A 26,227-nucleotide genomic window follows, 5' to 3' on the forward strand; every position below is an offset into this window, starting at 1 on the left:
TTTGAACACATCATTTATTGGCAACAAATTTGATTTACTATCACCTACCCCGGCTAGATATTAATATGCTAATAATGCAAATTGAGGAAGATCATCATTTAACAATTTAAATTTCGTACTGCTTGAAGAGCAAGAGAAAAATGACTTTTGAACAACCAAAATAAATTTGGTGTCTTCAAGGAATTCTAAGTTTCCAAAATACAGGGTTTATTCTAGAAGTTGGCGTTGAAGAGATTTTAGAGGCCCTTTTCTCACGAAGCCCAGAAATTTTAGTGTAAAATATGAAACTTTCAAAAAGCCAATTTGATGGCAGATAAAATGTTTAGCGTATTTTTTCAGGTGTGAACGACTTCAGATTAACGCAATAGAACAGTCTTCCTTCGGGATATTCGTTGTTCACGTTTGAGGCACTTGTACAAATATTATCAGCAAGGATATATTTACTCCAGATAACCCCACAGTGTGGGGGTGGTGGGGGTTTGCACCGGGCAGCTTAATAACATAGATGTCTTGAGATGTCACTGAAAGACACAGCTCACGCCCCAATAGAATAGTAGAACGATATTTCAGCCTCCGAATCACGGACCAGTACTTGGAATTTCAAGCGCAAAACTTTACGCTTTATATCATTTCCATAGACAGCGTTGACAAGTCACTTTCTATCGAATTGTGGAGTCCTTTTTTCAGGTCCTTGCCAGGGTAATTTCAAGCGATCAATTTTGTTCCTTGCCAGGGTAGTGTGAAGTATTTATTTGTACTGAACTGTGGTCCAACCATCCGGATCAGATTGCTCCGCGGGGGGTCGCTCCCGACCACGGCGGGAAGCAGACCAGGATTTCCCTGCAATACAAAGCAAAAGAGGAACCTGGAATAAGATGCCGAAATTAAGTAACATTACGGAGAACCTAGTGCCGGACACCTTTCCGAAACAGGGAGACAGTCGTTATCTAAGCAAAGAAAGAAATCTACATTCGCCCTGAAAGCTAGGGCAAAGGATGTCCATTAAATCAAGTATTTAACTGCATTCAACGTAGAAAGAACGCACTTCTAATACAGATTGGAGTCGAGGTTGTATATGACAACAACGTTGATTGAATGAATGGATCTTGGGACGCGTATCTGGTATACCCACAGACTTTGCAGGGGCTGATGACATCATCACCAACTTGACAAAGGAGAGAGAGCTTGGTGACATCAAACGCACTCCCCAGTCTTTGATTATTACTAGTAAATAGACCCTATATTAAAAAAAATTCAGTTTTTGTAACAGTCCCCAAACACTGGTTTCGCTACGAATGTAGAACAGTACACTATACTTTTTATCCCACCCTCCACCCTCCCCTCCCGCCTTGCTTTTCTGTAATGGCGACGGCTACGTGTGCCGTACGCTTTAAGCCAAACAACAAACCTTCAGTGCGTGCAGGTGGGGGTTCCCGCCTCCACTGGTCACGGCCTGGCTCGTCCCCTCCTTTTCTCCATCCATCACGCTCACGATCACCGCCACGATCGTCTGCTCGCTCACTCCTCCAGCCAGAGCGATCACGGTCATCGCGGTAACGATCGTCACGATCACGCTCACCTCTAAAGCGATCACCATCGCGGTCTCCACGGTAACGATCCTCGCGTTCCCGATCTCCGCGATCACGATCTCCACCGCGCCACCCTTCTCCTGGCGGACGGTCACGCTCATCCCGGTCACGCCTTCCCCAACCACTTGGCCTGTCACGGTCGTCACGCCCACGATCATCACGACCACTTCCCCGCCAAGAGCTTTGTGGAGGACGGTCACGTTCGTCACGATCACGATCACGATCACGGTCACGCCATGCGCCTTGCGGAGGACGATCTCGGTCGTCTCTCCTCCAACCACCACCACCACGATCATCCATTCTTCCACGATCATCCATTCTTCTATCATCCATCCGTCCACGATCGTCCATTCTACGATCATCCATTCTACGATCGTCCATTCTGCGATCATCCATTCTTCCACGGTCGTCCATTTGTCCACGATCATCCATTCTACCACGGTCATCCATTCTTCCACGATCATCCATTCTACCACGATCATCCATTCTACCACGATCACCCAGTCTTCCACGATCATCCATTCTACCACGCTCCTCCATTCTGCCACGGTCCATATCTTAAGAAACCAAAGAAATACGAAATTTAGCACCTGGTCATGGATAATGAAAGCGCTGTTTTGTTTTGTTTTTTTGTTGTTGTTGTTTTGTTTATGTGTTGTCTCACTGTCAAAGTGTTTTTAAAGGAAAAATTCAGAATATATTTTGAGAATCGTAACCCCAAAAGCTCTTCGCTTACCGCGTCTTGGGGGTCCATCTCTGTCACCAGTCCTCCTCCAGGAAAATCCCTCGTCACGAGGCCCTTCTCTGTCACGCTCATCTCGTCTCCAGGCTCCACCTGTGGAATAAAGTTGAGTAAACGTTTTGTATTTGACGGCTTTTTTTTTTTTTGCCTTAATTGAGGGCAGCCCTGCCGACTCCTATCGACAATTTGTTCTGTGCAAATACCTTGATATAACCTATTCTAAGCGTAATAGTTGCAGTGTGGTCTTTCAATCGAGAGTCGAAGAACCAAAACAGTAATCCATATGACCAATTAAACCATGAAAACAACACAACAGAACAATCAGCACGTCAAACCGCCAAAGCGTGTGGTCCTCTTGTATTCATTGATTACCGTTATAATTATTTCAATTTACCACTTGGGACACTTGCTTCATTTAAGATTTTGGAGTTGAAGTAAGGACGCTTATAAGGGACTAGTTGGTGGGGAAGAAGGAGGGGGGAGGGGGTGTGATGAGAGCGAGAAAGCAGTCTGTGGGCATCATCTTAAAGCGTAGCCTCCCACGCAGTCGTTTTTAGGGGACTCGTATTGCCTCCTCCCCACAAACGCCTGCTTACCCAAGCGCCACATTCCTTTCCCATTGTTTTACTCCCCAAGCACCCTAGCCAATCACCATCGAGGCATTGTCCAATGATATCGAATCAAATTCCTGGTTACAACGGCCGCTTCCGTTTCCCGCGAGCTTTGTACAGTCCCTGGTACAGTCTTGAGAGACGCGGGAGTTAAGTTAGAATGTACTTATATTTTTTCACTTCTGGAATGGCTGGTTATGGCTGAAACGTCAAAACAAATATCGAGTGTGAATAAAAGCGCTTCTTGTGCGACGTTTTGACACCGTTAACTGTTGGAAGAGTCAAAATCTTCGGGAAAGTGTAGTCGATCTTTCCCGCCTGATCGAGTTGACAGTGGATGAAGATATCACCTCTTACGCTACTCTACGTTACTCTGGAGCAGATTTGTTCGTTTGGACGAAGTGCTTCGAGAGACTAACTCGATTCAAGGGAAGATCTGCAGTAGTTATCAGTCCATTGAAGACTATTAAACGGAAAGTTAAACGACAAAGAGCCGATCAACTTGTGGTCCTTGTGGAAAATGTCAGCTAATGTCGTACATTCTCCCGAACAAATTGCAATAATAAAGCGAGTTTCTACTGCAAAATCTTTAAAGTTTACCGACATAAAAACAATCGGGTAATATTTCGGTTTCCTCCACACCGACAAGGTCGACAAGATTGAAGGCAAAGCATTAAATATTAAAGCGACTTTGCGTAACCATTCGGCAAATTGACGAAAATATCGCTATTTCCCGTCACGAATTCTAATTCTTTGATTGCAGTCCGTTGATAGACATTTAAACTAGAAATTTTGAACGTAGGGCACACAATACTCAAAGCTCGGTAAAGTTCTGTCTCTGCCGTGATGTTTTTACTGTTCGAGACCGCGAGAGGCGTTCTGAGGTCAAGGTCAACCTTCCAGATTTTAGAAGGTTCGCTGTGATTGGCTAAGCGGCGGAAAGGAATGTGGCGCTTGGGTAAGCAGGCGTTTGTGGGGAGAAGGTAATTCGAGTCCCCTAAAAACGACTGCGTGGGAAGCTACTTAAAGCGTAGCCAATCAAAATAATGCCATCGTGAAGTTCCATGATAATTTTTGCATTTTTCTCCCGAATTCAACTCGAGTCGTTTTGGAAATAAGAGTGACTAACCTGGTGGTGCGTCACGTGAGCGATCATCGCGGGCACGATCATCCCGAAAATCATCGCCACCACCGCGCCGCCATCCACCACCAGACTCGCGATCACGCGGCGGCATATCAGACTCCTGGTCACGCTCACGGGGCGGTTCGTCACGGCGCCATCCTCCCGATCTGTCACGGTCATCACGTCTCATTGGGGGACCACCCCTGGGCTCATCTCTCCATTCTGAAACAGACATGGAACTTGAGTAATCAAATATTGGATCCTCATCATAATAGCCATTTTCTTTTCTTTTTTTTTTTTGTTTTTTTTTTGCATTGTCCGTAGACAAACTTTCCGTCCAGACAAAAACGGCGCGCTGCGTGATCAGCCCGATGGTTGTTTTCTGGAAACCAAACTCTGGCAGATAATTGGATGCCACACGGTTGATGATAATGCTATACTGCATAAGTAAGTCCCGTAAAGCACAGTAAAAGTAAGCTCTCAAGTTTTGTTGCGTCTCATTTCTGTGGGACTTGCTCCCTCCATTAAATGGCCCTGTTCCTAACGCTAGAATAACGATAACACAGAAGGCACTTATCGGAGGTTTCAAGAGTTGAGCGCTAAAACAGGTAAGCTCTCCGTTTCTCATTCCTCATGTCTCTGTGGGGTGTCCCCAGAATGCCCCTATTACTGGCATAACAATGTCCTACGAAGCAATCTTATCACGGTTTCAAAAGCTCAGTACCAAAACGTGAGGGGCGACCTCCACTGTTTGCGACGTTTTACATGGTTGGTGGAGAGGAGAAATAAACGAACAACAGAACAATGCTCCCAAGCCTAAAATCAATGCAGCTGCAGGTTATAAGGGTCCAGTGAAAAGAGAGCTTTTGATTGGCAACCACCATTCTCATCCCTCATGCCTCTATGGGTTAGTTCCCATCAGCATTTGTCCCCGTCAGTAACATAACAATATTCCATATGGCTTTCTTATAAGTGTTTCAAGAGTGCCGAAATAAGTGAGCTCTCACCTCTCTCATCCCTCATTTCTCTGCGGGGTGGTGGTCCCCACCTGTCCCTGTCACCGTCACGGTACCCTGGTCCATCGGTTCCGCGATCTCTAGCACGTGAAGCACTCTCCCTCTCCTCTATTTCCTTCTCTCTCTCTTTCCGTTTCCGCTCCATCTCATCAAGTTTGGCTATTTTCTCCTGGTACTCTTGATCCTTCTTCTCTTTCTCCTTTCGCGCAGCCTCTTCCGCCTCTTCACGCTCTGAAAAAATAATAAAACATACCATTCAGGATGCGTTCGATTGACGCTATTCCGGAATAGGACTACATACAGTACCGCCTGAAACTATTGGACCACTTGCCGCGATTTTGCCTCGGTCGAGCCGCGGTTTTGTGATGCGGTTTCACCTCGGCAAAACCCCGTCTAACCGCAACGAAAACCCCGGTTTAGCCTAGGTTTTTTCCGGTCGACTTAAGCCGCAGTGAAGCGCAGGACGCGATTGGGTTTGAATAGGCTATTGTTCGCTTTGTTTTCACCTTCGAAGACAATAAGCGAAATGTCGGATAAATTTCACGGAAGCGGTACTGTACAATCATTTGAAGAAATCCCTCAAAGAGGTTTTTGGAGTTACTGGAATACAAAATCGCTCTTAAATTATCACGTGCCAGCGAAAGTTTGCAGAAATGTCTTCCCAAATTTATTTAAAATAGAAATCTAACAGCTACTTCGCTTATTCTTACATTTCCAGAATACGGTCAATCGAACGCAACCTTGATCTTATGATTTAAGAAGTCAGCATGATCACCGGGCGCAGAGGACTCTAACGATAATTCCCGCTAAATTAACCAAGATAATGCACCGCAAATCAAGTTTATCAATTCAAATACATAAAGTTGATCTTATTACGCGTCCGTTGGAAGATCATGCCAATGGTCGCCTGCGAGGAAACGATCATCCCCCGAACGACAACGTCGGAAAGCGAAGCTTTGAAACGAGGCACGAAATGCCGAAAGAAAAGAAAGATTACTTTAACCGTTAGCTATTGGTGATACGCCTGCAGTCACTGGTGTATGCGGCTTTTGTCTTGCAGATAATCTTTCAACAGCTGCGGTCGAAGGCAAGCAATAATATCTCATGACGCTTTGGTCGGTCATGTTAATGCATTTTAAAAAATCCACAAACTCGATTTGTGTTGCAATTTTCCGTTAATTTAGTCGGAATTGTGGCCCTTCTCTGTGCTCTGTGCATGACGGAGCATTTAAGTTGCATTTAAATATTGTTCCGCTGTTGATTGCAAGACTGGAACTACTCTATAAAGTAGAGAGCCAAAGCTAGTCTTCATTTCGTACCTCTCTTCTCCTTTTCCTCCCTTTCTTTTCTTTCTCTTTCCTCCTTTTCTATCCTTCGTTGCACCTTCCTCTCCAAAATGCGCTCTCGGCGTCGTTCTTCCATGCGCTTCTTCCGAGCTTCATCTAAACGCTTTTGGAATTCCTTCAATTTCTCCTGGAAAAAAAATTTAACAGCCAAGTACCTTGTAAGTTTTTTTGCAGTTTATACGCGCGTTTACAAAGGCTATTTGCACTGTTCTTACCTCGTGAGCTGCTTGGCGAGCCTTGGTGAGATTGTCAACAAAAGCATCTTTGTCGGGAAGCATGCGTTGCAGTCTGCCACAGGTTTCCACCAACTTCTTGTGTTCTGAAACAGCTTTATTAATCTGCCACATGAAAACAATACAAGAACTATTTATTTATTTATACAGGAGCATCTGATTTAGCTAATAAGAAGCTAGTTTAAACAGAGTACTGATTAAATAATAAATAGACTCTAGAGTAAAATCCAATACAACTAGCGACACAACATTCATTTGTACCATTCTAGTAACTAATTTTTTTTTTTAGCTGTTTCCCTGTGATTCAACACCAACAAAATTTAATGGCAAAAAGTGTATAATTGTTACCCTCTCCTCTTCTTCTTCTTCCCAAAATTGTTTATCCAGTACAAGATGTTCCTCGTATTGTTTGTTCAAAAGAGGAATCTCTTCCACACGCATGGCTCTTGCCAAGTAATCCATCTAGGCAATAAAAGAAAACAGCGTAAGATTAAATGCCACCAGTTTATTTAATTTTTATTACTGATAAAAAACAAAAACAAAAACAAAAAACAATAAAATAAAGGAAGAATCTAAACCCAGAAAGAAGGTAAGAGGTTCATTTTAACTCGTGAATGCGCGCATCAGAATAATCTTATTCAATCTGTAGAGAATAATTTGATGATCATTGGTGCAAGAATAAAAAATTTTTCGATAAATCTGTGCAAAGTTACAAGTTTTTTCAATTTTTCTGAAAGTCTGGAGTCGTAAGTTCAATTAGTGAAAAAAAAAATTATTTCACGGCATATCAGAATAATCTTATTCAATACAAGAATGGAGATTTTTTGTTAAACCTGAGCAGAGTTATAAGTTTTTCGTTTTTCCACAAAGTGCGGTGTCCAAATTCAATTAATGAAGTGTCGGCATGAACTTTGAATAAAAAAAAAAAAAGGTGAAAATTTTCTAATCGGCGCATTAGAAAACCTTATTCAATGTGTAGGGAATAAGTTTACAATCATTTTAGTACAAGAATGGTTATTTTTCGTTTAAAATCGGGCAGAGATATAATTTCTTTTAGCTTTCAAGGTGGTGTTGAGTTTCAATATACTGAGGTGTCATCTGCATTCACGAGTTGGCTCACAGGAGCCTTTGATTACTTTTTAGCAACATTTGAGAAAGAAGGGCTATCATTAGCCTCCTCTGCAGACATTCTTTGGCTCTTCACGTCACGCACTCCTCCTGTGTCACATACTCCTCTTGACGAGCCAAAGAAGGTCTGCATAAGAGGCTAGGCTATCATTAACAGCCAGCAAGCAGCTGCTACTGCCAGCCTAAATGATGTGACCAGCTATTCAAAGTCTGAAAGTGAATGAAACTCAAGACAACAGCCATTAAATGCTTTCCTTAGTCAACAACCAGCCACTTTTCTCAAGGAACCAAAGTCTCCAAAGCTTAAAGACAACCACGGTACAGCAGTTAGGAGTTCAAGAATTAGATGGCCATCTCACCTTTTTCTCTTGGGTCTTGAGCCTTATCTGCAGTTCTCTTTTCTCTTTGTCAAGTTGTTCAACTTGTCTGGCCAAGATATCATCTGCATCCATGGCTTCGATTTCCTGTATATAAAACACACAAAAAAAGTTGGCGATATAAGCATGGTCTCTGCATCATGCTTTCTTGTTTCCTTAGATAAGAAGCTATTATTCAAATTGTCTCTGTACACCCAGACTGCAAACCATTTGGAAAACTTAAAAACAATTAATAATGCTGCAAAGTGGAAGTACATGCAGTGATTCTCTGAGTTACTTCCTGTGGCAGAAGCCATTACTGGCTCTAATCAGTTGGTAGCACGTGGTTGTTTTATTCCACTGGACTGAGTAGAGCCTTCACCTTTATTACAATCCTGACCAAAACGTTCGTAACACTTGGGCTTTTTTACTTTAAAACATGAAAATTAATCCCTCCCTCCCCCTAAACAACGTTAATAGTCAGGAGTCAAACACGTCTCGAAAATCTTGTACAGTTTATCAACTTCAACATTGTTTTCTTTGGGGGGGGGGGGGGGGATAAGTTTCTAAGATTCTTTTTGGGACCTTAAACTATCGGCAATTGTCTAATTTCACAAGAAAAATTTCACAAAAACCTACACTTACAGTACAGCTATTTACAAGAAAACATTTCTACCAATCAATAACAGTCACTGATAATCAAAGTTAAAATTGTTGAACGTAGTCAATAAAAATGGACAGCACAATAACAGAAAGCTACCTATTTACAAATTTGATTCCATATGAGTAATTAAAATCACACAAACAACAAATACCGGTAAGATCGGTGTCGTCTTATTTTATAGCAAATGATCCCATTGTCTTCTGAGAATTTAATGTAACTAAATTATAAGTTAGGCAAAGTTAACCTCGAGACAATGCTAGCGGGTCAGCGGTTGAGCCTCAGGCAGGCAGGCTTGTGCAGGGTGGCCTCTGGGTTTGCAGGGGCTTACATGTGGTTGCATATCTCAGCTCAGCTTTGCTTTGCTTTGCTGATCTTTGTGGATCATTGCTATTCATGGCCTGTGATACCAAGCTCATCTTGTCAATGAGTTTAAATATTGGTAGGGTAGGTAGTGACTGACAGTAGGTTCATGCTGCATTGTACTTAAACCATAATACGCTCTGGTCCTGTGGGCAAACTATAGCATGAGTATAGCCAAACTCATAAACAGCAAAAAAGTACAGCAACACATCACCTCTTCAGTGAGGTCCTTCAATGCCTTGGCACCAACAGATGTTTTCTTGAGCGCAGCAATCTTGTCCATAGCCTGTTTCTTTTCTATCTCCTGAAGCTCTTGCTTGCGACGCATCACCTCCCGCTTCTGTCTCTCTTCGTCAAGGCGTTTCTTTTCAGCCTGTAAACTCTCCTTCTGTTGTAACTGTAACATTTTCTGCTCTCGTTGTTCCTAAAACCAAACAAATTGAATGTCACTAACTTGTTTGCTCCAACAGTGATTAAAGATTTCCAGCTACAATCATAATCAGAAGTAAATTAATGGAAGGAATGGACACAGCTGTAGGTGAACAACCTATTAGCTTCACTTTACCATCAAGACACTAAAATATTACATTATTTTACAGTAATATTACTTTCTTGGACTGCTTCAGGCTACGTTACACATACCAATTAATTGGGCTTGCCCAAGTCTGATGTTACTGATTTGAAGCTCAAAAATTTTAGTGACTGCCCGGCAAACATAATGTTTACTGAGTTGTCTATATTTCAATATTAGAGCAGTGTTCACTTGAGTGTCAGAAAACTAAAACCAAAAGTAATCACTCTAGCAAATCAATACAAACGTAACTACAACCAGCCAACCAGTCTGTGAAGCAAAACACTAAAACAGCGGAACTCGCTTTACGAACTCCGCCTTCATACAGAGGCTTGTTATTATGAACAGTTTTCTTGGTCCCACTCCACACATTTTCCTTAAAATCAACCTGCTTAATAAGGACACTCCATAATACAGACACTTTGTCTGGTCCCGATGGTGTCCGTAATAACAGGGTTTGACTCTAAAAGAAATTGGTGTTTAATGCAGAAAAAGAATGAGTACATGAAAGGGGAGGGGAGGTGGGGTAGTAATGTGGTGATAGGGGAAAAAAAGAAATACGAGGGATCTATCCAAGTTATCATCTTTTTAGAACAACACCCGAAAGCTGGATCTGGATTGCATGCTGGACTACACCCGCTGTATGAACTGTATGTTGTGGTTGCTCAACAGAGGTATAATACTTATTTATATGGTGCAGTAAGGTAGTTATTTTAGTACTGTAGCACTGTAAATTCATTTTAGCGTTTTAACTAGGCATGATATTACATGCAAATAGTGTCTCCATTTAGTGGTTCTTTTACTGCTATGTCAGGCTGACAATTATGTTATCATAATCATCATCATCATCATCATCACCATTAGAAAACAGATGAGTGACCCATGAAGACAGTAGCAAAATACTTGCCCTTTTAACATGGAGAGACTCCAAATATTCTTTGCGTGCTTCAATCACAGCCTTCCTTTCCAGCATCTGTCTGTGCTCCTTCTTGGAGGAACGCAGGTAGTTTTGAACAATCCTCTGCTGTTCTTCGTTACATTTTTGCTGTAAATACCAAGAGAAAAAAAAACCCAAAACAAACAATGTTCATCAGAGAGAAAAATAAAATCAGAGGATAATGATAACTGGATGAAACTGCATCAGACTATGGGTGGTTACGAATTCTCCTCAACGTATGGTGGATGCTAGGACAGTGAAGTAGGAGAGAATCATCATTTGCAGCATAAATACATAGTGTCATTAGTTTAAAATTATTGCTACTGGAACCAAGAGAAATAGTGTCAGAGTTTGAAATGGTCAGATGGAGTTAAAACATCACAGTTCTAGTAGACATCTGGGCAAATGCCAGTCCCGTTTTTTGGTTATCAAGTTACTAAGAGATCTTTCTATCATAATGGTTCATTGTATAGATTTTAATAAGATGAAATGATTGTAAAGTTTTCATTCCCTTATTATTACATTATATTAGCTTTTAGGATTTGCATATTAGTATTTTAGAATAAACCAAGCATTATTTTATATATTCACAGTTTTAAGGGTAGTATATGTTCACCACACCAGTGCACTTTAGATGTTTGTAAATCATCCCTTGAGATCATCATAACTGGAGCAAGTGTCCAAGAAACCTCAGTATTATCAATTCTGACCAAGCATCAACATTATTTACCTTGATGGTCTCGGGGGTAATCTTAGTAATTGCCTTGTGCAATGCTGTAGACATCAGTGTCAGCTGATTTCTGAGCCGCTCAGATGGCATTGACTGTAACAAAACAGAGAAGAAAACAATGAAGACTGTGCAACTGCTTCTTGCATAGCATTCAAACCGACAAATGCAAACTTGCTGTTGATCAGCCTATGGGTGGTTGAATCTTATCCTCATCGCAATGGTGGATGCTTGGACAAGACTGTGGTGTCAATGTTGTCATCATTTACAGCAAGCCAACAACTTATTGTTTTCATTTATACACAAAATTCTACTTGTTAGTGGGGTTTACTTACATGTAGCTCAGGTCCCGGTTGTTCAAAAGCGGATAATTTTATCCACCTGATAGGTCGCTATGTGGCATATAAATGTGTGCAAGAATTTCCCTTTATTCCTATAGTAAATTTATTTGCATATAGAGTAGAAGGGTTGTCTAATTTAGGTATGGGATTGTGTGGAAAACTTGCCAAAAGTGTTGTTTGGAGTACATTTGCACCGCTGGATAGTGACTTATCCACTGGATAAAGTTATCTGCCCTTTGAACAACTGGAACTTTAAGCGTAGATGGTGATAACACAACTTTATTTATAACACATGGTGGACACATCAGTACAACTCAAAGCACTAAAAAGTATAGAATTCATGTCCACAATGTTCATGGATTTTAAAGTCTCTAGCTTGTGTAACAAGGCTGTTCAGGTAGTATGGGTAGCTGTAAATCTTTGCAGTTTAGCTGTAACAGTTGTCAATGCTATTGGTTGGGTGAAAATATCATACACATTTGCCTCTGTCATTTATTTCTTCTGGGGTGAGGCATAGCTGAGTTTGATAAATTTATTGATAAATGTGAACATCAACTTGTTGTCTTGTCACGTAGACCTTCTGAAAATGTTAACTGAATACATGTACACGTAATTGTTTAATTATGCACTAGTATCTTTTACTGTGTGTTAGTCCAACATGGACAGTAATGAAAAGAAGTAAGGTTGCCACTCATCAGCACAAAAAAAATTTCCCTGATTATTCACTGACCACAAACCAATTTTCACTGACCACTAAAGACAAATCTTTTGGCAATAAATCCAGGAATGAAGCCTCAGAAATCAACTCCTTTGCAAATAGTTTTTGGAATGACATTACTTTTGCCAACTAGGAAACTCTTTCTATCACCCTTGCAGCTAGCCAAAAATAAAATTCCCTGCCCATTCAGACTTTGGGTTGGGATTTAGACATTTCCTGACTTGATGCAAAATTCCCTGACTTTTCCCTGACCTTGAAAAATTAGGTTTTACTGAAACCAAACTTTACTGCACACTAGTGGTGAGAATTTCTAAGGTGACCATACCTGTAGATAAGGACCTTCTGGAACCTCCTCTTTGTGGGCCACATGCAGGTCAAGTCCAAAACTTATTGCCTTTGTTTTGTGGTCAATACGCACCTGACAAACAAAAAAATAGGCAGTCTCAGACTGCATGTGTCTACTGCAGTACTGGTATAGAAATGTGATATAAAAGAATTGAAGAAAAGGGAAATAAGACTGAAATAAAAACGAAGAGGGAGGAGTGGAAATAGGATAGAGATAAAAAAAAATGGTTGTAAAAATGTTGCACAGAATACTGGTGAGAAGAGATTAAGCTGGTATCGTTTACCACAAACATTTTGTATGAAGAGAACTGTAACTTTATTCTAACATAAACAATATATTATATAATCTTACAACCTGAACCACAACTTTGTACTGAAAGCAATGCAGCAAAGTTCTAAACATAAAGTACTGAAAGCAAAGTTCTAATCTGAAATGTAGGCATAAAATGCAACAGAAATTATTAATTAATCTATACTGAACTTATGAATGGCGTGTTTCCATAGTTTTCGCATAAATTAACTTTTTTCCAGAGCGGTTTAAACTGAATAAAATGCGCAGTAGATAAATAAATATCGTTGGCTTCCAAAATTAACTGCATATTAAGTTGGAATGATTAAACAAATGTTTTCTGACGTAAAATAATATGGTTACCTATTAATCATTTGCCGAAAAACACACGTGAACGCAAAATTCATGGCATGTTGATGAAGACCTTTGGCATGTCAAATTTCATCCGCTTATGCAAATTGTCCTTACGCATTTGTCGCTTCTCAAACGCATATATGAATTGACAAAGACACAAAAATCAACAAAAAGCTTTCCAAAAAAAACATTTTATTGAAATAAACGATGCATTTGCTATTAGAGGCAAAAAACTTTCAGTTTTTTTGCGTGCGTGCAAACACGCATGTAAAATTTGAAGATACTCCGTGTTTGTTCAAAGCGATCACTCGCAGTAAATTCGGGCATGTTTGCCATGAAAATTACAGAAGTTACAGAATTCTGGTTCAAATCATCACTTAAACTATTTGTAAAAAGCAAATCAACATCGGAAAACATCATTTACCGTATTGTCGCCATTGTCCTGATCCGCAAATACAATCGCTTCGATCTCAGTCAGTCGAGGATTAGCGTCGGCTTTCGATAGTATTCCATTTGGGATTCCTGTGGCATTTACACGCTTACACTCTTTCACTCTTTCACTCTTTCACTCTTTCACTCAACCCGATGACATAGTGTCTACGCTTCTCTAGAAGCCGTAGACACAAAAATTAGTTTCCTCTGGAGGAACTGAACTTCTTTTATGAGTACAACCAGCAGTACTGCAACTCTTTGAAAGCCAACAACTTTTATTCCCCTCTTCCCCCTCAGTGCAGCATCTGATAGTGCTTTTAGGGCAATGGGCATTGTTTCTGTTGGTTTGTTTATTGTCCTGTTCTCTTAAGCACCAAACTAACAGTATGAGAGATTGCGAAACCCAATAAATGTAACAGCTAAATCATGCTGTATGGAAGAAGGATCCCTGTCCAGAATATCCAAGGGCCTCTACTGTGGCCAACTGGACTCTAAAGAGTACACCACACCACAGTTGACACTTCCTGCAACCCAACTATGAGTCCTCATGCAAACGTACCAGGCATCCATCATCACTCTAATAAGCTAACACTTGACAAAGGGGTAGAAGAGGGGGGGGGGGGGGGGGATGATGAAAAACAGACCAAAATTGTGCCAGAAATTATCAAGACTATGTTCAGAAACTCTGATGAACCACCATACTAAAACATGCTAGTACACTGAGGAAGTGTTCTGTCCAAGCATGCACCAATGCATACAAATACCACTGTCTACAGGACAAGTACAAGCCACACCTTGTTGTTAACTTTGTTACATTCCATCAACAGCATCTACAACTAGCTGTCTAAAACCAAAGTCACACTTCAGGTAACAGGACTGTCGCTGAGTTTTGAAAAGCTGGCTTCAGAATTAAGGTGCCCACCCACGAACTAAAGAAAGTTTCTAATGCCTGTTGTGCGTCATGCAGTTTTCAAACCGAAAGTATGGTACAACTTCACTGTAGCTGCCAGCCATTATAGCCGATTTGATCTTAACGTTTTAGTCTGCTAGCAAAATTTCGATGAATACATGTAACCATGTAATCATAATCAATTAAAGCTACTGAGCAGTACTTTCCTATGGTTAGACTGTTTGTCATGTTGTACAAGAAGGTTCAAACTTTCAAGTATGAGTGAAGGTTCTTGCATGTTTAGTGTCTTAAAAACAATGCTGCAGGTGATGACGACGACAAAGGGTGAAATTTTGAGGTGTGAAGATGCTCCTAACTTTCGTGTCTGTGAGTAAAATCTTTTAGTTTACTGCTGGCCCGTGTTATGTTTAGCCACAAGTAAGTTAATTTTAACTGTACCTGCAACTCATTTGCAAGGGCAACATCCACAATTGCTCTCTCTAACTGGAATTCTGTAGCAAACGGCACTAGGGTCAACAGTCGTGAAAACTCCAGTGTCTGGTACACTTGAGATACCTATAACAAGAAATGCAAGCTTATACACATGGAGATAACCCTCTGGCAGCCCAATTGGAGTTGCCTGACTGGCAAGTCAGTCCCAAATATTTTGTCAAAATCATCAAAGCCATCAATTTGGCTTTATGCCTAGTTTACATTGTACAAAATGTTTGCTGAATTTGCCAAATTTGTTGTTGTTTTGGCTGTTCTTACAGTCCTGGAAATTTGATAAATTTCACCAGAATGGCCAAATGTGTGACATATGTATTCACTAACATTGTCAAATCCATCAACTTGGTTTTTCACCCACTTTACAGTCCATACAACTTGACAAAATTGTGACAAATTAGCCACAGAGGCCTTCAATTCTGGACACGGGTGGTCAAATAGTTGGTGAAAATATTACCTAGAATGTAATATGTACATAAAGTTTGAGAAGCTTGCTACTGCGTACCAAACTACCACGACAGAAGATTGAAAACCTAAAGCATTGGCTCACCTGTTTGAGGAGACGCACAATAGACATCTCTTGCACTGGCTTAATGTACTGCGATAGCTCCAACTCTTCATTCTTCTGCAAGAACTCCAAGATTGTATTGACCTCAATGCATAGCCGCAGGGGAGCAAACTCTCTCTCCAGGTGCTGATACAGATCTTGCAGCTGTGGCATAATATGTTGCTGAACATTCATCTTCAGCTGTGGTTATAAGGCAAACGTAACAATAAGTTGTCAGAACATGTCAAGGTGCAATGATCTAAAGGTGTAGCAATCCCTAAAAACATGTTTGCAGATTGACAGTTTTGCTACCTACAGTTGACTACCTGACCCTTTGTACATAAACTTTTGCCAACATCTTAAATAGCAAGGTCTCCTATTCCTGTTTTGCTACATACCAAGTAAGGCACATGAAGGGGATGGTTTTGTATGACTTTCATTTTCAAGGTTGGTAGTTCATAACATTGCCTACCTTCTTGAGTAGTTCATACAGGTAGGTGAGTTACTGTATCCCACAGAACTGTATTTACTTCAATAAACCTGGGAATTTTATTGCAAACTAAAAAACTGAAAAGGTGCATCCATTCAAATGTTCAACAAAGTCAAAAAGGTCTGTTAAGATTTAGAAATTGATTTATCCCTTACATTCCTGAATGGATGAGACAAACATGTCCATCCCAATGCTCTGGGAAATTTATTTCTCTTTTGATTGCTGTGAAGAGGCAGTAGACCTGCCCCTTTCAAAAACTCTATTTTCACTGGACCCTGATAATCTGCAGCTGCATTACATTTTAGGTTGGGGGCATTGTTCTGTTCTTCCTTCTTTTGCCCTGTCCACCAACCATGTAAGACATTGCAAACGGTGCAGGTTGCCCCTGAAGAGGCTGTTTATTTGGGGGGGGGGGGGGGGGGGTTCAAGTAGATATGGTCATCTACCTCTCTCCATACAGGTGTATATACGAGGGTGTATGTACAAGTAGCAGGAAATGGTTAGGGACACTTAACAAAATGTTAGAGAAATGAAAATGTTAACTCTTCTAGCACAATGACCTCTTTAGTCCCAGATAAAAACTATGTAAAATGTCATCAGTCAAACAATCATAAAGTCCCAAGAATAAAGACAATGATCACTGAGAAGAAGTACAGTGTATCTTGATATGAATACTATAAAACAACGTCAATAAACTTCTCTCTTCTAATACTTGAAGTCAACAGTGGAGAGGGTCATCCTAAATACATCATTCAAGTCTAAAATCAGTGACAATGGTATTGATTCCACTTTCACGTCATGTCAGTAGCTTCTTACCATGTCATTAATGAGTGATGCTCTAGTGGGAATGTTTTGTAGTCCCAATAGGTTGGCTAAACGGCGAGATTTCTCCCTTGCATTTTCATCCAACTCCAGGTGCTTCTCTGTTTCGCTAAGTGATACAGGGATTGGAATAGCAAGAGTTGCCAACAGCACACGAGACGCCATTCTTGAGAAAAAAACAACAACAACAAAATCAAAGTCATGACTAATGTTTCTTCACTGCTTGGTCATAATCAGGATTTAAGTCAACTGTAAGTGCATGTGCTTCACCACTCATGTGATATTTTAGTTGTCTATAATAGGAAAATTTTGATTTCGCTAATTATGCCAGGAAACACTCATAGGTCCGTTGTAGAATCCCAGACACCTCACACTCACAAAGTTACGTGCAATAACTCTAAACACAAAAATCCTCTCACTTTTGATGTTCCTCTGCAGTCATGGTCCGTTTCTGTTCCCTGGACAGAACATAGAGCCGATGAAGAGTACAAGCATGGAATAAGTAATTCTCAGCTTTCCAAAAGACAAGAGCAACTTTCTGATAATAGTTGGCCATCACTTGTGGCTTTGGGGGTCTCTTGGAGAGCTGCATGAGTCCATAAACATCTTCCACAGCTTTAAATGCCTCCTGTAGTGAGATAATAAAATACAGTATTATGCATTGTAGATTCTGCAGATGCATTGACATAATGCATTATATGTGACAAAGGAGAACAAAAATCAAACTGGTTTGTAACAAATTTAACCAGTACAATAGTCAACTCTGTCCAGAATGAACATCACTGGGATCAGTAACAACTGTCCATTTGAGAGAAAAAGCTGTCTTGAAGAGAGTTAAATTTTAAGCACAGTGACCGAATATCTTATAGCAGGGACTAACTTGAAGTGTCTGTTTTAGAGAAGTGTTTGTCTTATACTAAGAGGTGTCTGTGAAGAAAGACTTGACGGTACATCCAACATTATTATTCAATGCATTGTAACACTGCTCAAATGTGGTCATGGTGCAAGGACTATTTGTCAGATATCCGTAGTCAACAGATATCCTGCAATACACGTAATTTTGTTTGTCAGGAAGAAATAACAGAATAGAGATCGTCTCCAGCTTTTCTACAGTACAAGTGTGCTTTGTTATCGATCTGTTAAATAATAAAACCATTATCCTCCTCAATCTTGGGGAATGTCCCCTGGTTTTAGCCAACATGGCCTATGGCCTCGTAAGTATCAAGAGGTATGGCGCGTGATTTTGCAGGATAATATTGTTAATTACCATGAACCCACCTGCCAGAGTTCCATGTTGATAGCACTCTCCAACTGAGCCAGCCGAGTTTCCAGGTGTAGCTGTAGAGTTTCTGGATTGGTTAGGTTCACTGTGTTAGGCTGCCCTTGATGCTTTATGGCATTGTTCAAATGGTTCCTCAACTGATGAATTAAGAACAGATTTAAGAGCATCCACTGTTAGCAATAAAATAAAGGAAATGGAAATGGCATGCATCAGATGCATGCTTACATAACCTGCAGACATGCAAGGAAGTTTGGGAGAATTTAAAGTTTATTTGCATCTTGCTATGCAAGGAGTCAGCAGTTATTAACTCCTCCATTTGGACCAAACTGATCCATTCAGATCAAGTGGATTGCACCCATAAATTACACCTTACAATCAAATTTTTGTTCACTAGGTGGTCAATAGGCCATCTCCGAGTTGCTTTGAACCTCATATAAAAGCGAGGCTAAGTGCATAGTTTTTATTATGAAAATTAGTTTCCATTCATATGAAAACAAAAGTAATTTTTGCTCTTCGTCTTGCTTTCATGAGGTTCAAAGCAACTTGGAAATGGCCTAAAAAACTGTACAAGAAGTTCTCAACAATATACTTACATTGTCACATAATTTGCGAAATTCTGTCCGACGAGAATACTTCAAACAAAACTTGAAAGCTGAAAAGTATGATTACACCTTGTTAGAACAGTGCAAATAACAGCAGTCGCAAATAGAATCAAATTGAACTAAGTTATAGTATTACTGTTGAGCAAACAATCAGTTCATGCGAATAAAGGAATGATTATAACAGAAATTAAAATGTTTTGATTTTTAAGCTTATCCTCCCTACTTGTACTGTGAGAAATACTATGGACTGGATAGTAAGGAGAATATGCTATTAATACTGGGGCTTAAAGGGTTAAGAGTGATCTTGTACCTTGCTGAGCGGTGTCATGGTAGAGCTTCTCCACTCGGACATTATTTCGCAGTAGTTCTAAGACATTGCGATAAGCCTCCCATAGAAACTTGACCCAGGGTGTCAACATGACCCTGTCTGTACGATCCTGAGTGTCTTCTCCACTGACAAAACCGAGCAATATGCTGAAATGGAAACACAGCACAGTTTAGTAATTCAAATAATGCAAATATGTAACACTGTGAATACAGATGAGCCTTTGTATGTGGACACCAGTGGCAGCACCCCCAGGTGTTTGTTTAATACAAGTTGTCTGGAAGTTGCAAGTGGCTTGGTCTATGACAGAGTGTCCAGTGCTTCAGCAAGACCTGGCACCCGCTGGAGTTCTGGTGGGTATTCTCTTCTGTTTCCACAGTCCAAGAGTAGACATACATAAATAGGGAACTTAAGCAATGATGACAGTGACGGCAATGGCAATGCCACAAAACAATAGTTTTAATTAGGAAAGACAATCTCCCTACAACCTGTGTTTTAAATTTCAGTACATTTCTTTGCGTCTTCAGCAAAACAACAATGTGAAATGACCAAATTCAAGGGTTTTTGGAGAACGCAGGACCCGGGTACCAGTACCAGGACACACAAGAGTCAGTACCTGCCTACTTTCAAACTGAACATAAAGAAATTCACTTCAAGCATAATTTTCTGTCCAGCTACTCTCCTATAGGTGCCCCCCTACTTCAAAACTTAATGAAACCCCTGAGAACGTGAGCACAAATGGTGAATTTTTCATTCTCTTTCTTAAAGTGCCACTACGACGAAAATTTTTACTTCTATTTTCGCCCTTTTCGTGTTCCAATCCATTTAATGAGTTCGAAATTGCAAAAATAGCTATTAATTAGCTTTATACAAGCTTACTGATCCTGGGAATAAGTGGCCGAAAACCATCGAAAACCCGTCCGCCATTACTCCGACGGCAAAGTGACGCCCGTGGTGATTCTACAATGCGGTTGCTTGTATGAGATCTTTGCGTGACGTCATACGCGCATCGAACATCGTGCGTTCCTTGCAAGAACTCAGTAAACCTCAGTAATCGAAAGTCCTAAAGTGAATAGGCAAGATTATTTGTAAGATTCGCCATCCAGTTTGATAAAAAGCGATCTAAAGGACAATTTTATCGAATATCTTGGATTATAATTTCCTTGGCGGTGGATTTGGAGTCGTATGACTGCAAAGAATACGCTTCGAAGACACGCGAACAGCTCATTCAAGCCTGGGATTTACATGTAAAGCAGAAGAAGAAACGAATTCACTCCGGCATTTTTTACTCAGCAACTGTATTGGAGGTAGACATATGGTTATTTAATATTCTGGTTATGTTTTCTATTTGGGATTAGTAAACAGAACCTAATCACTATTCGCAGAAGCACTTGAGCAACAAATTATTGATTAGGATGGATAACTCCAGACATGTTGATGTTGGTGGCGTGTATGGTGTTCGCAAGTATCAATCAAAGCTGCATAATGAGTCAAGAGAAAAAGAACTATTATCCTGGTTTTTTTATAGTTCAATAAAGCTTTGACAAAACTAAAATGATGTATAATTAACTTCAGTTGAAAAGTGGGTAGCTATAGCTGTAACCTACAGAATATTTGCAATAATACAATACTACAGGGCTGTAATCTACCAGGTATTACCTGGTTAGATCCCTTCCTCATTCTACAACAACTTTCAAGCAGTAAATGAAGTAATCATGAGGGGCCTAATATTTTAAAGCCACAGTCCATGTAACATTCAACAATAAATTGTTGTAAAGCCTTCAAATGCGGCTGGAAAACTAAAGATTAATAAGAACGTTTAGGAGGACAGCTAAGGAGGAAACCTTAGTAGGCTTACATCATATCTCATCCATATTTGTTATTTTAATAATGTTTGTTCCTTGGTCAATGAGGATGTGTGAATCTGAGTGAAACAAGCAAACCAGCCTCTTATCTCATCTAAAACTGACACTATAATTGTAATCATTTTACATGTTGAGTGTGAAGAGCCAGCATAACACTGTGCTGTAACAGTATTGTATTTTCCCACAAATCATACAATGTTCACAGACATAAAATTGAAATATAATAGTTATGAAAGAATGACCATCCTTTCCACAGATATACCTTAATTATTCTTGGAGATTCTACCAGAAATGAGATTAAATGTCTTTTTTCTTTGGTGTTTTAAATTAAGAGCCAATTATTACTTTAACCTAAGTTTTCACACAAACCACAGCTTATTTTTTGTTTTTGTTCAGCGACATGAACTTCATTTTAATTCTTTTCTATCTTGTAAGTTTTATCTTACATGACCCCACAAACATTTTCATGCGTTATACTTATACTATGTGTTTGTTGTTTTTCTATTCTGTTTAGCTTTTTTCTTCTGTCAAATAGCCCTGGCTTTCTTATGTTGGATGTTGATATCTGTGGGTTTTTACTTTGGCCTTCAGAAAATAACCAGAACTAAGAACAGGGCCAGCTTTAAATATCAAAGCCATTTTTTATGCCAATAATACCACATATTTTACTTTATTTCATTTTATTATTATTATTATTATTATTATTATTATTAATTTTTTTTTTTTTTTTTTTGGGGGGGGGGGGGGGGTTGTTTTGTTTTTGTTGTTGCTGTTATGACATAACACGCAAATCTCCCTCACAATGAACAAGCCAACAAAATAATTGGCAATCAGTAAACAATTTCCATAATCCCTTCACTGTTTATATTAATGTGCCTGACCTATATCCAGGATATTTTTTTTGAAGACTCTCCTATCAGCTATGTTGGCAGTTTCTAAGATCAAATTTAAAGTTATGCCTTTTGCTGTGGCCCTCTCCGATAACCATTACAACAATGAGAATACTCAGAGCACAAGAATGCATGCCATGATCCCACTGGCCAAAAACCTTCCCTGTATAAAGATAAGTTTACCCTTGAAGTCAGAGGCCAGTCTTGCTGTCTACTCTCACCATGCCTGCAGCATTGTGGTTCTTGATGACATGGGCATGACAGCAACTTTTAAAAAAAACCACACACACACACAGTCTGCATTACCAGTACCTACTTGTCATATTGATATGATATCAATGCTAAATATTGCAAAAATGTGCTGGTAGTTCTCCTCCTCTCCCTTCCATTTATAAATTTGCACATTATGTACAATGTAAACCTTAGTGTAAGATCCTGGCCCATTCTTCTGGACAAGGTATCTTCTGTAACTGTGAAAAATGCCTTCATGCTTCCCTAAACTAACCCTAATAATACAGATCCCAGTATTTTAAGGTTCAGGAAGTGTCGTTGATAGATCTCAACTAAAAGCTAAGTGAGATTTACTATGGCATTATTTACCACGGGTAGTCCTATTTACCATGGTGTGCTTTGGTGACCTTGTTGACGCCTTTGCACTGTCTCTGGTATATACCAAAACAGTGCAATACTTTTTTTTAGAAATTTATTATGTTGTACAAAAAATGCTGTAAAATTGGCTGTCCATATAACAGACTTTGCCAAGAAAACAAAAGAAGGCACAAATACAAAATTAATAATTCAAACACAAAGATGAAATTTACCAAGCACTGGTAGTTTTCCACACTCTTTAGAATAGAGTATTGGACAAAATACTGTCTCATAATTTTGTCAGTTTGGTTCATTTGTTCTCTTTAGTACAAACTAATATGGTTTAAATTGTAGATATTATCTTGACTTGTCCCACAAGATAACTTTCAGCATAATATTCACTGCAAGTCTGCACAAAGGTGCAGTCAAAGCACATTTACAAGTGATATTTAAAAAAATTGCTCAATAATAGTATTATAATTAGTTAATAACACAGACCAAATAGGATTGCTACAAGACCTTCTTGACTCACAGTAATCAGTGATAGCCACATTAGAGAATTTTGCAAGTTGGAGTGTCAGCAGGTCCACATCAGCTGGAAAGTTGCCTGCAAATTTCTTCTGACCTGTACTTTCACATATCTTGTGATTGTTTCAATATATAGAGATTAATTTTTCATGTCAATGTCACAATCAGTTTAATTACAATTGCTCATTTAATACAGATCGAAAATCTCGCCTTGCTGTGTATTCTACAGTCGGCATACAAGTCTTTCAGAAATGTGTTGGGTGCTTTGTACGAAGAGAGCATTCGAAAAACTCGAGGCAGTTGATTGTCAATATTTATTATACCACAAGCAATTATTATTATTATTTGAATAAAATGGAGTATCTATGCACTTTTATTTTCCCAAAGCATGACACTTATAGGAAGTAGACGTAATGAACACTGGACAAACAAAGCATTACAATGAGCTATAAACAAAACATACACACCACCACTCCGCGCCACTTGCTTTCATTGCACGCATTCACGAAAACAGTTCATTTCCGATTAGTTACCTTGGCCTAATCGCTTCACTTAGTCCCTCGCTTTACCTTGGAAAGTAAACATCGAGGCAGTAGCATTGCATGGCAGTCCTTGCGTTTGAGTTTCCCTCGAAGCAGCTGTCGAAGTCGTCGAGAGGATATGTCTTTACAGACTTTAGTACTTCGGTGCGATGTACAAAAAGACGATTTGTCTGAAGAAATTACCCCCTTTTGACGTATTTCAGAACCATAAATGTTCAAACAACCACCGTTAGGTTTCTTTCGGTTGCCCACAATACGTGTGCGTTGTAAAGACGGCCCTTGAGCCACTAAAATAAAAAGAAGTGGCTTCTTTCAGCGAGATCGAACATTCGAGAGCAGGCCATGTTGTTGTGCGCGTATGACGTCATATTGCTGTCGGTGCAACTAGATCCAGCTCTCTATGTAGTTCACGGCCATTTGTCGTTCGAGTAATGGCGGCACAGCGAAGCTGAACTTCGCGTTTAAAATAACTGGTCTTCCCGTTGGAATTTCGATGTAAAATTTGGCGTGGTTAGTATTTATCACTTCTACTTTCCAAAGCTGAAGAAAAAAAGGGATGCAAAATTTTGATCGTAGTGGCACTTTAACTTCAATGCCACGCCTACCAATTTGTTTCCTGGGTAGTTCACTGTTTTTGTACAAGTTGGATGAGTTGAAATAATCGTGAAGTAGCGAAAATAAAATGAACCTATATATTTCAAGTCAAGTTTTTATTGGCTTGCTGTCGCCATTGCTGTTGCTTAATTTCCCTAATGTTTTCATGGACCATCAGAAACATCCTAAGAAGAAATGCCTCATAATTTATACAAATATAATGAAAACCAGATGGAATACCTTTCAGGTGTCTGTATCTGATCCAAATCTTCCACAGTAGGAACCTGCTCGCGAGACTCTTGCCTGGCAGCTTCTGCGCGGTCTTCAGCAAGCTTGAGGAAGTAGCGAATAACATCTTCAAGAGATACAATGTTAACTTGCTGGCAAATCAGCTTGTACTGATATAATCCTTCCTTTGCTACATGGCTTCTTCGGAGGTCAACACACAACTCCAAGTACTTGAATAGAATAGGCTCATGGATTTTGTTCTGCCATGTACGATGTTTCTTGCTTTTTATAACATCGTATAATGCATCCAGTGCTGGCTCTTTCTTTCCAACTTCAATGAATTCTAAAAATAAATTACAAATATTAAAAAAATTCCAGTACTTACAAGTATAATGTAAGAGAATTCTAGTACATTTAATGACCCTTAGATCTGATCAGATCCATTGAAAACCACTTTTTTTGGCCTCCCAGTTGAAATTTTTCCTTATCATTAATGGGAGTAAAGAATACCGTACATGCACAGGTACAACTTTTCAAATCAAGGAACTTTTAACATGCGACGTGATTTTGTGTTGTCATGGGTTTTCTTCAATTTGAAAACAAAGTAGCCATTCTCATTTAATGTCAATGATACAAAAAAAATGGCCCAGTATTATGTTCTAGCTTTCAACTAAAGTTAAGAGTAATAAGGATATTGTAGGGGTGTGGGGATGTCATTTGCCTCCCACCAAAGGGTTTGATTCCCCGACTGGGTATCATATGTGGGTTGAGTTTGTTGTTGGTTTTTGTCCTTGCTCTGAGAGGTTTTTCTCCGTGTATTCTAGTTTTCCCCTCTCCTCAAAAAGCAACATTTCTGAATTCCAATTCAATCCGGAAAGTGTCCCCAATCACTGCCCTACGCTAAATACATCTACACTAAATAAAGTAATTTATTTATTTTACGTACAATATGTGTACCCACGGGCGAGAACTGTAGCCCTCTTCTTTTAGTTTTTTTTAATCCATGCAACTAGCATGGAATGATGGCCATCAAGCCTGTCTACAATTTAACGACTTTCAAACACATTTCTAAACGAGCAGTTTTTTATATCCTCAAAAGAAGCCAAATCAAATAAAATCATCACTTTTAAAATGGCCAATACCTGTTAATCACGTGGTTAAAATCCTTCATCTGACCACTGTACTGTGCGTACGTAACGATTTAGTTCGAAAGAAAGACCACGAGAAAATCGCCTATTTTGTGTTACCATTACAGCTTATTAAACAAAAAACCTAACACTAACAATTAAAACAACAAATATACTAAAAAAAAAGGTCAAACGGAGTAAGCTTTAAATCTAAAAGATGTTTCGACCAGAATTGAATCGGTCGGCAAAATGGCAAATTTTGATGTACCAAAAGGTTTCGTTCGAAAACCTTTTTCAGCTTTCTGACGACGTTAAAGTTAATAGAGAAAAAGCCTCTTCTATGGGACATGTACTATTTCTTACCGTTCGCTCTTTTAAGAGCATTTTCTGGCCGCTGAAAGTAAACCGGCATGGTGAAATCTCCCACGCCGTCTCTTCCACGATTCACCAAGAAGAAGGCCGACCGCAGGGCTTTGTGGTCATACGGCCTCGATTCAAAGCTCGCGGATAACACGCGCG

General features: G+C 39.7%; 1 protein-coding gene across 1 annotated transcript; it reads right to left on the reverse strand.

Annotated features, from left to right (window-relative positions):
* LOC146457196 (eukaryotic translation initiation factor 3 subunit A-like) lies at positions 1-26,227 on the reverse strand. Its single transcript, XM_085092308.1, has 22 exons — positions 26,072-26,227; positions 24,594-24,924; positions 19,332-19,495; positions 19,013-19,071; positions 18,416-18,556; positions 17,557-17,765; positions 17,132-17,303; positions 15,829-16,026; positions 15,231-15,347; positions 12,788-12,880; positions 11,407-11,499; positions 10,647-10,784; positions 9,383-9,592; positions 8,148-8,252; positions 7,009-7,122; positions 6,643-6,765; positions 6,401-6,554; positions 5,073-5,312; positions 4,072-4,287; positions 2,326-2,424; positions 1,409-2,146; positions 1-840 (listed from the first exon to the last, which is right to left on the reverse strand). Exons 1-22 carry the CDS (start codon positions 26,118-26,120, stop codon positions 749-751), a joined length of 3,855 nt encoding a protein of 1,284 aa, XP_084948434.1. The 5' UTR covers positions 26,121-26,227; the 3' UTR covers positions 1-748.

Source organism: Pavona decussata, unplaced genomic scaffold (assembly GCF_977016875.1).
Source record: "Pavona decussata unplaced genomic scaffold, jaPavDecu1.1 SCAFFOLD_245, whole genome shotgun sequence".
Lineage (NCBI taxonomy): Eukaryota > Metazoa > Cnidaria > Anthozoa > Scleractinia > Agariciidae > Pavona > Pavona decussata.

Coding starts and splice junctions, on each gene's coding strand:
- LOC146457196 (XM_085092308.1), bottom strand. CDS start 26,120: ATGCCGGTTTACTTTCAGCGGCCAGAAAATGCTCTTAAAAGAGCGAAC. Junction 9,593..10,646: donor AGTCTCTCCATGTTAAAAGG/GCAAGTATTTTG, acceptor GTTTGGTTTTAG/GAACAACGAGAGCAGAAAAT. Junction 5,313..6,400: donor GGAGGAAAAGGAGAAGAGAG/GTACGAAATGAA, acceptor TTATTTTTTCAG/AGCGTGAAGAGGCGGAAGAG.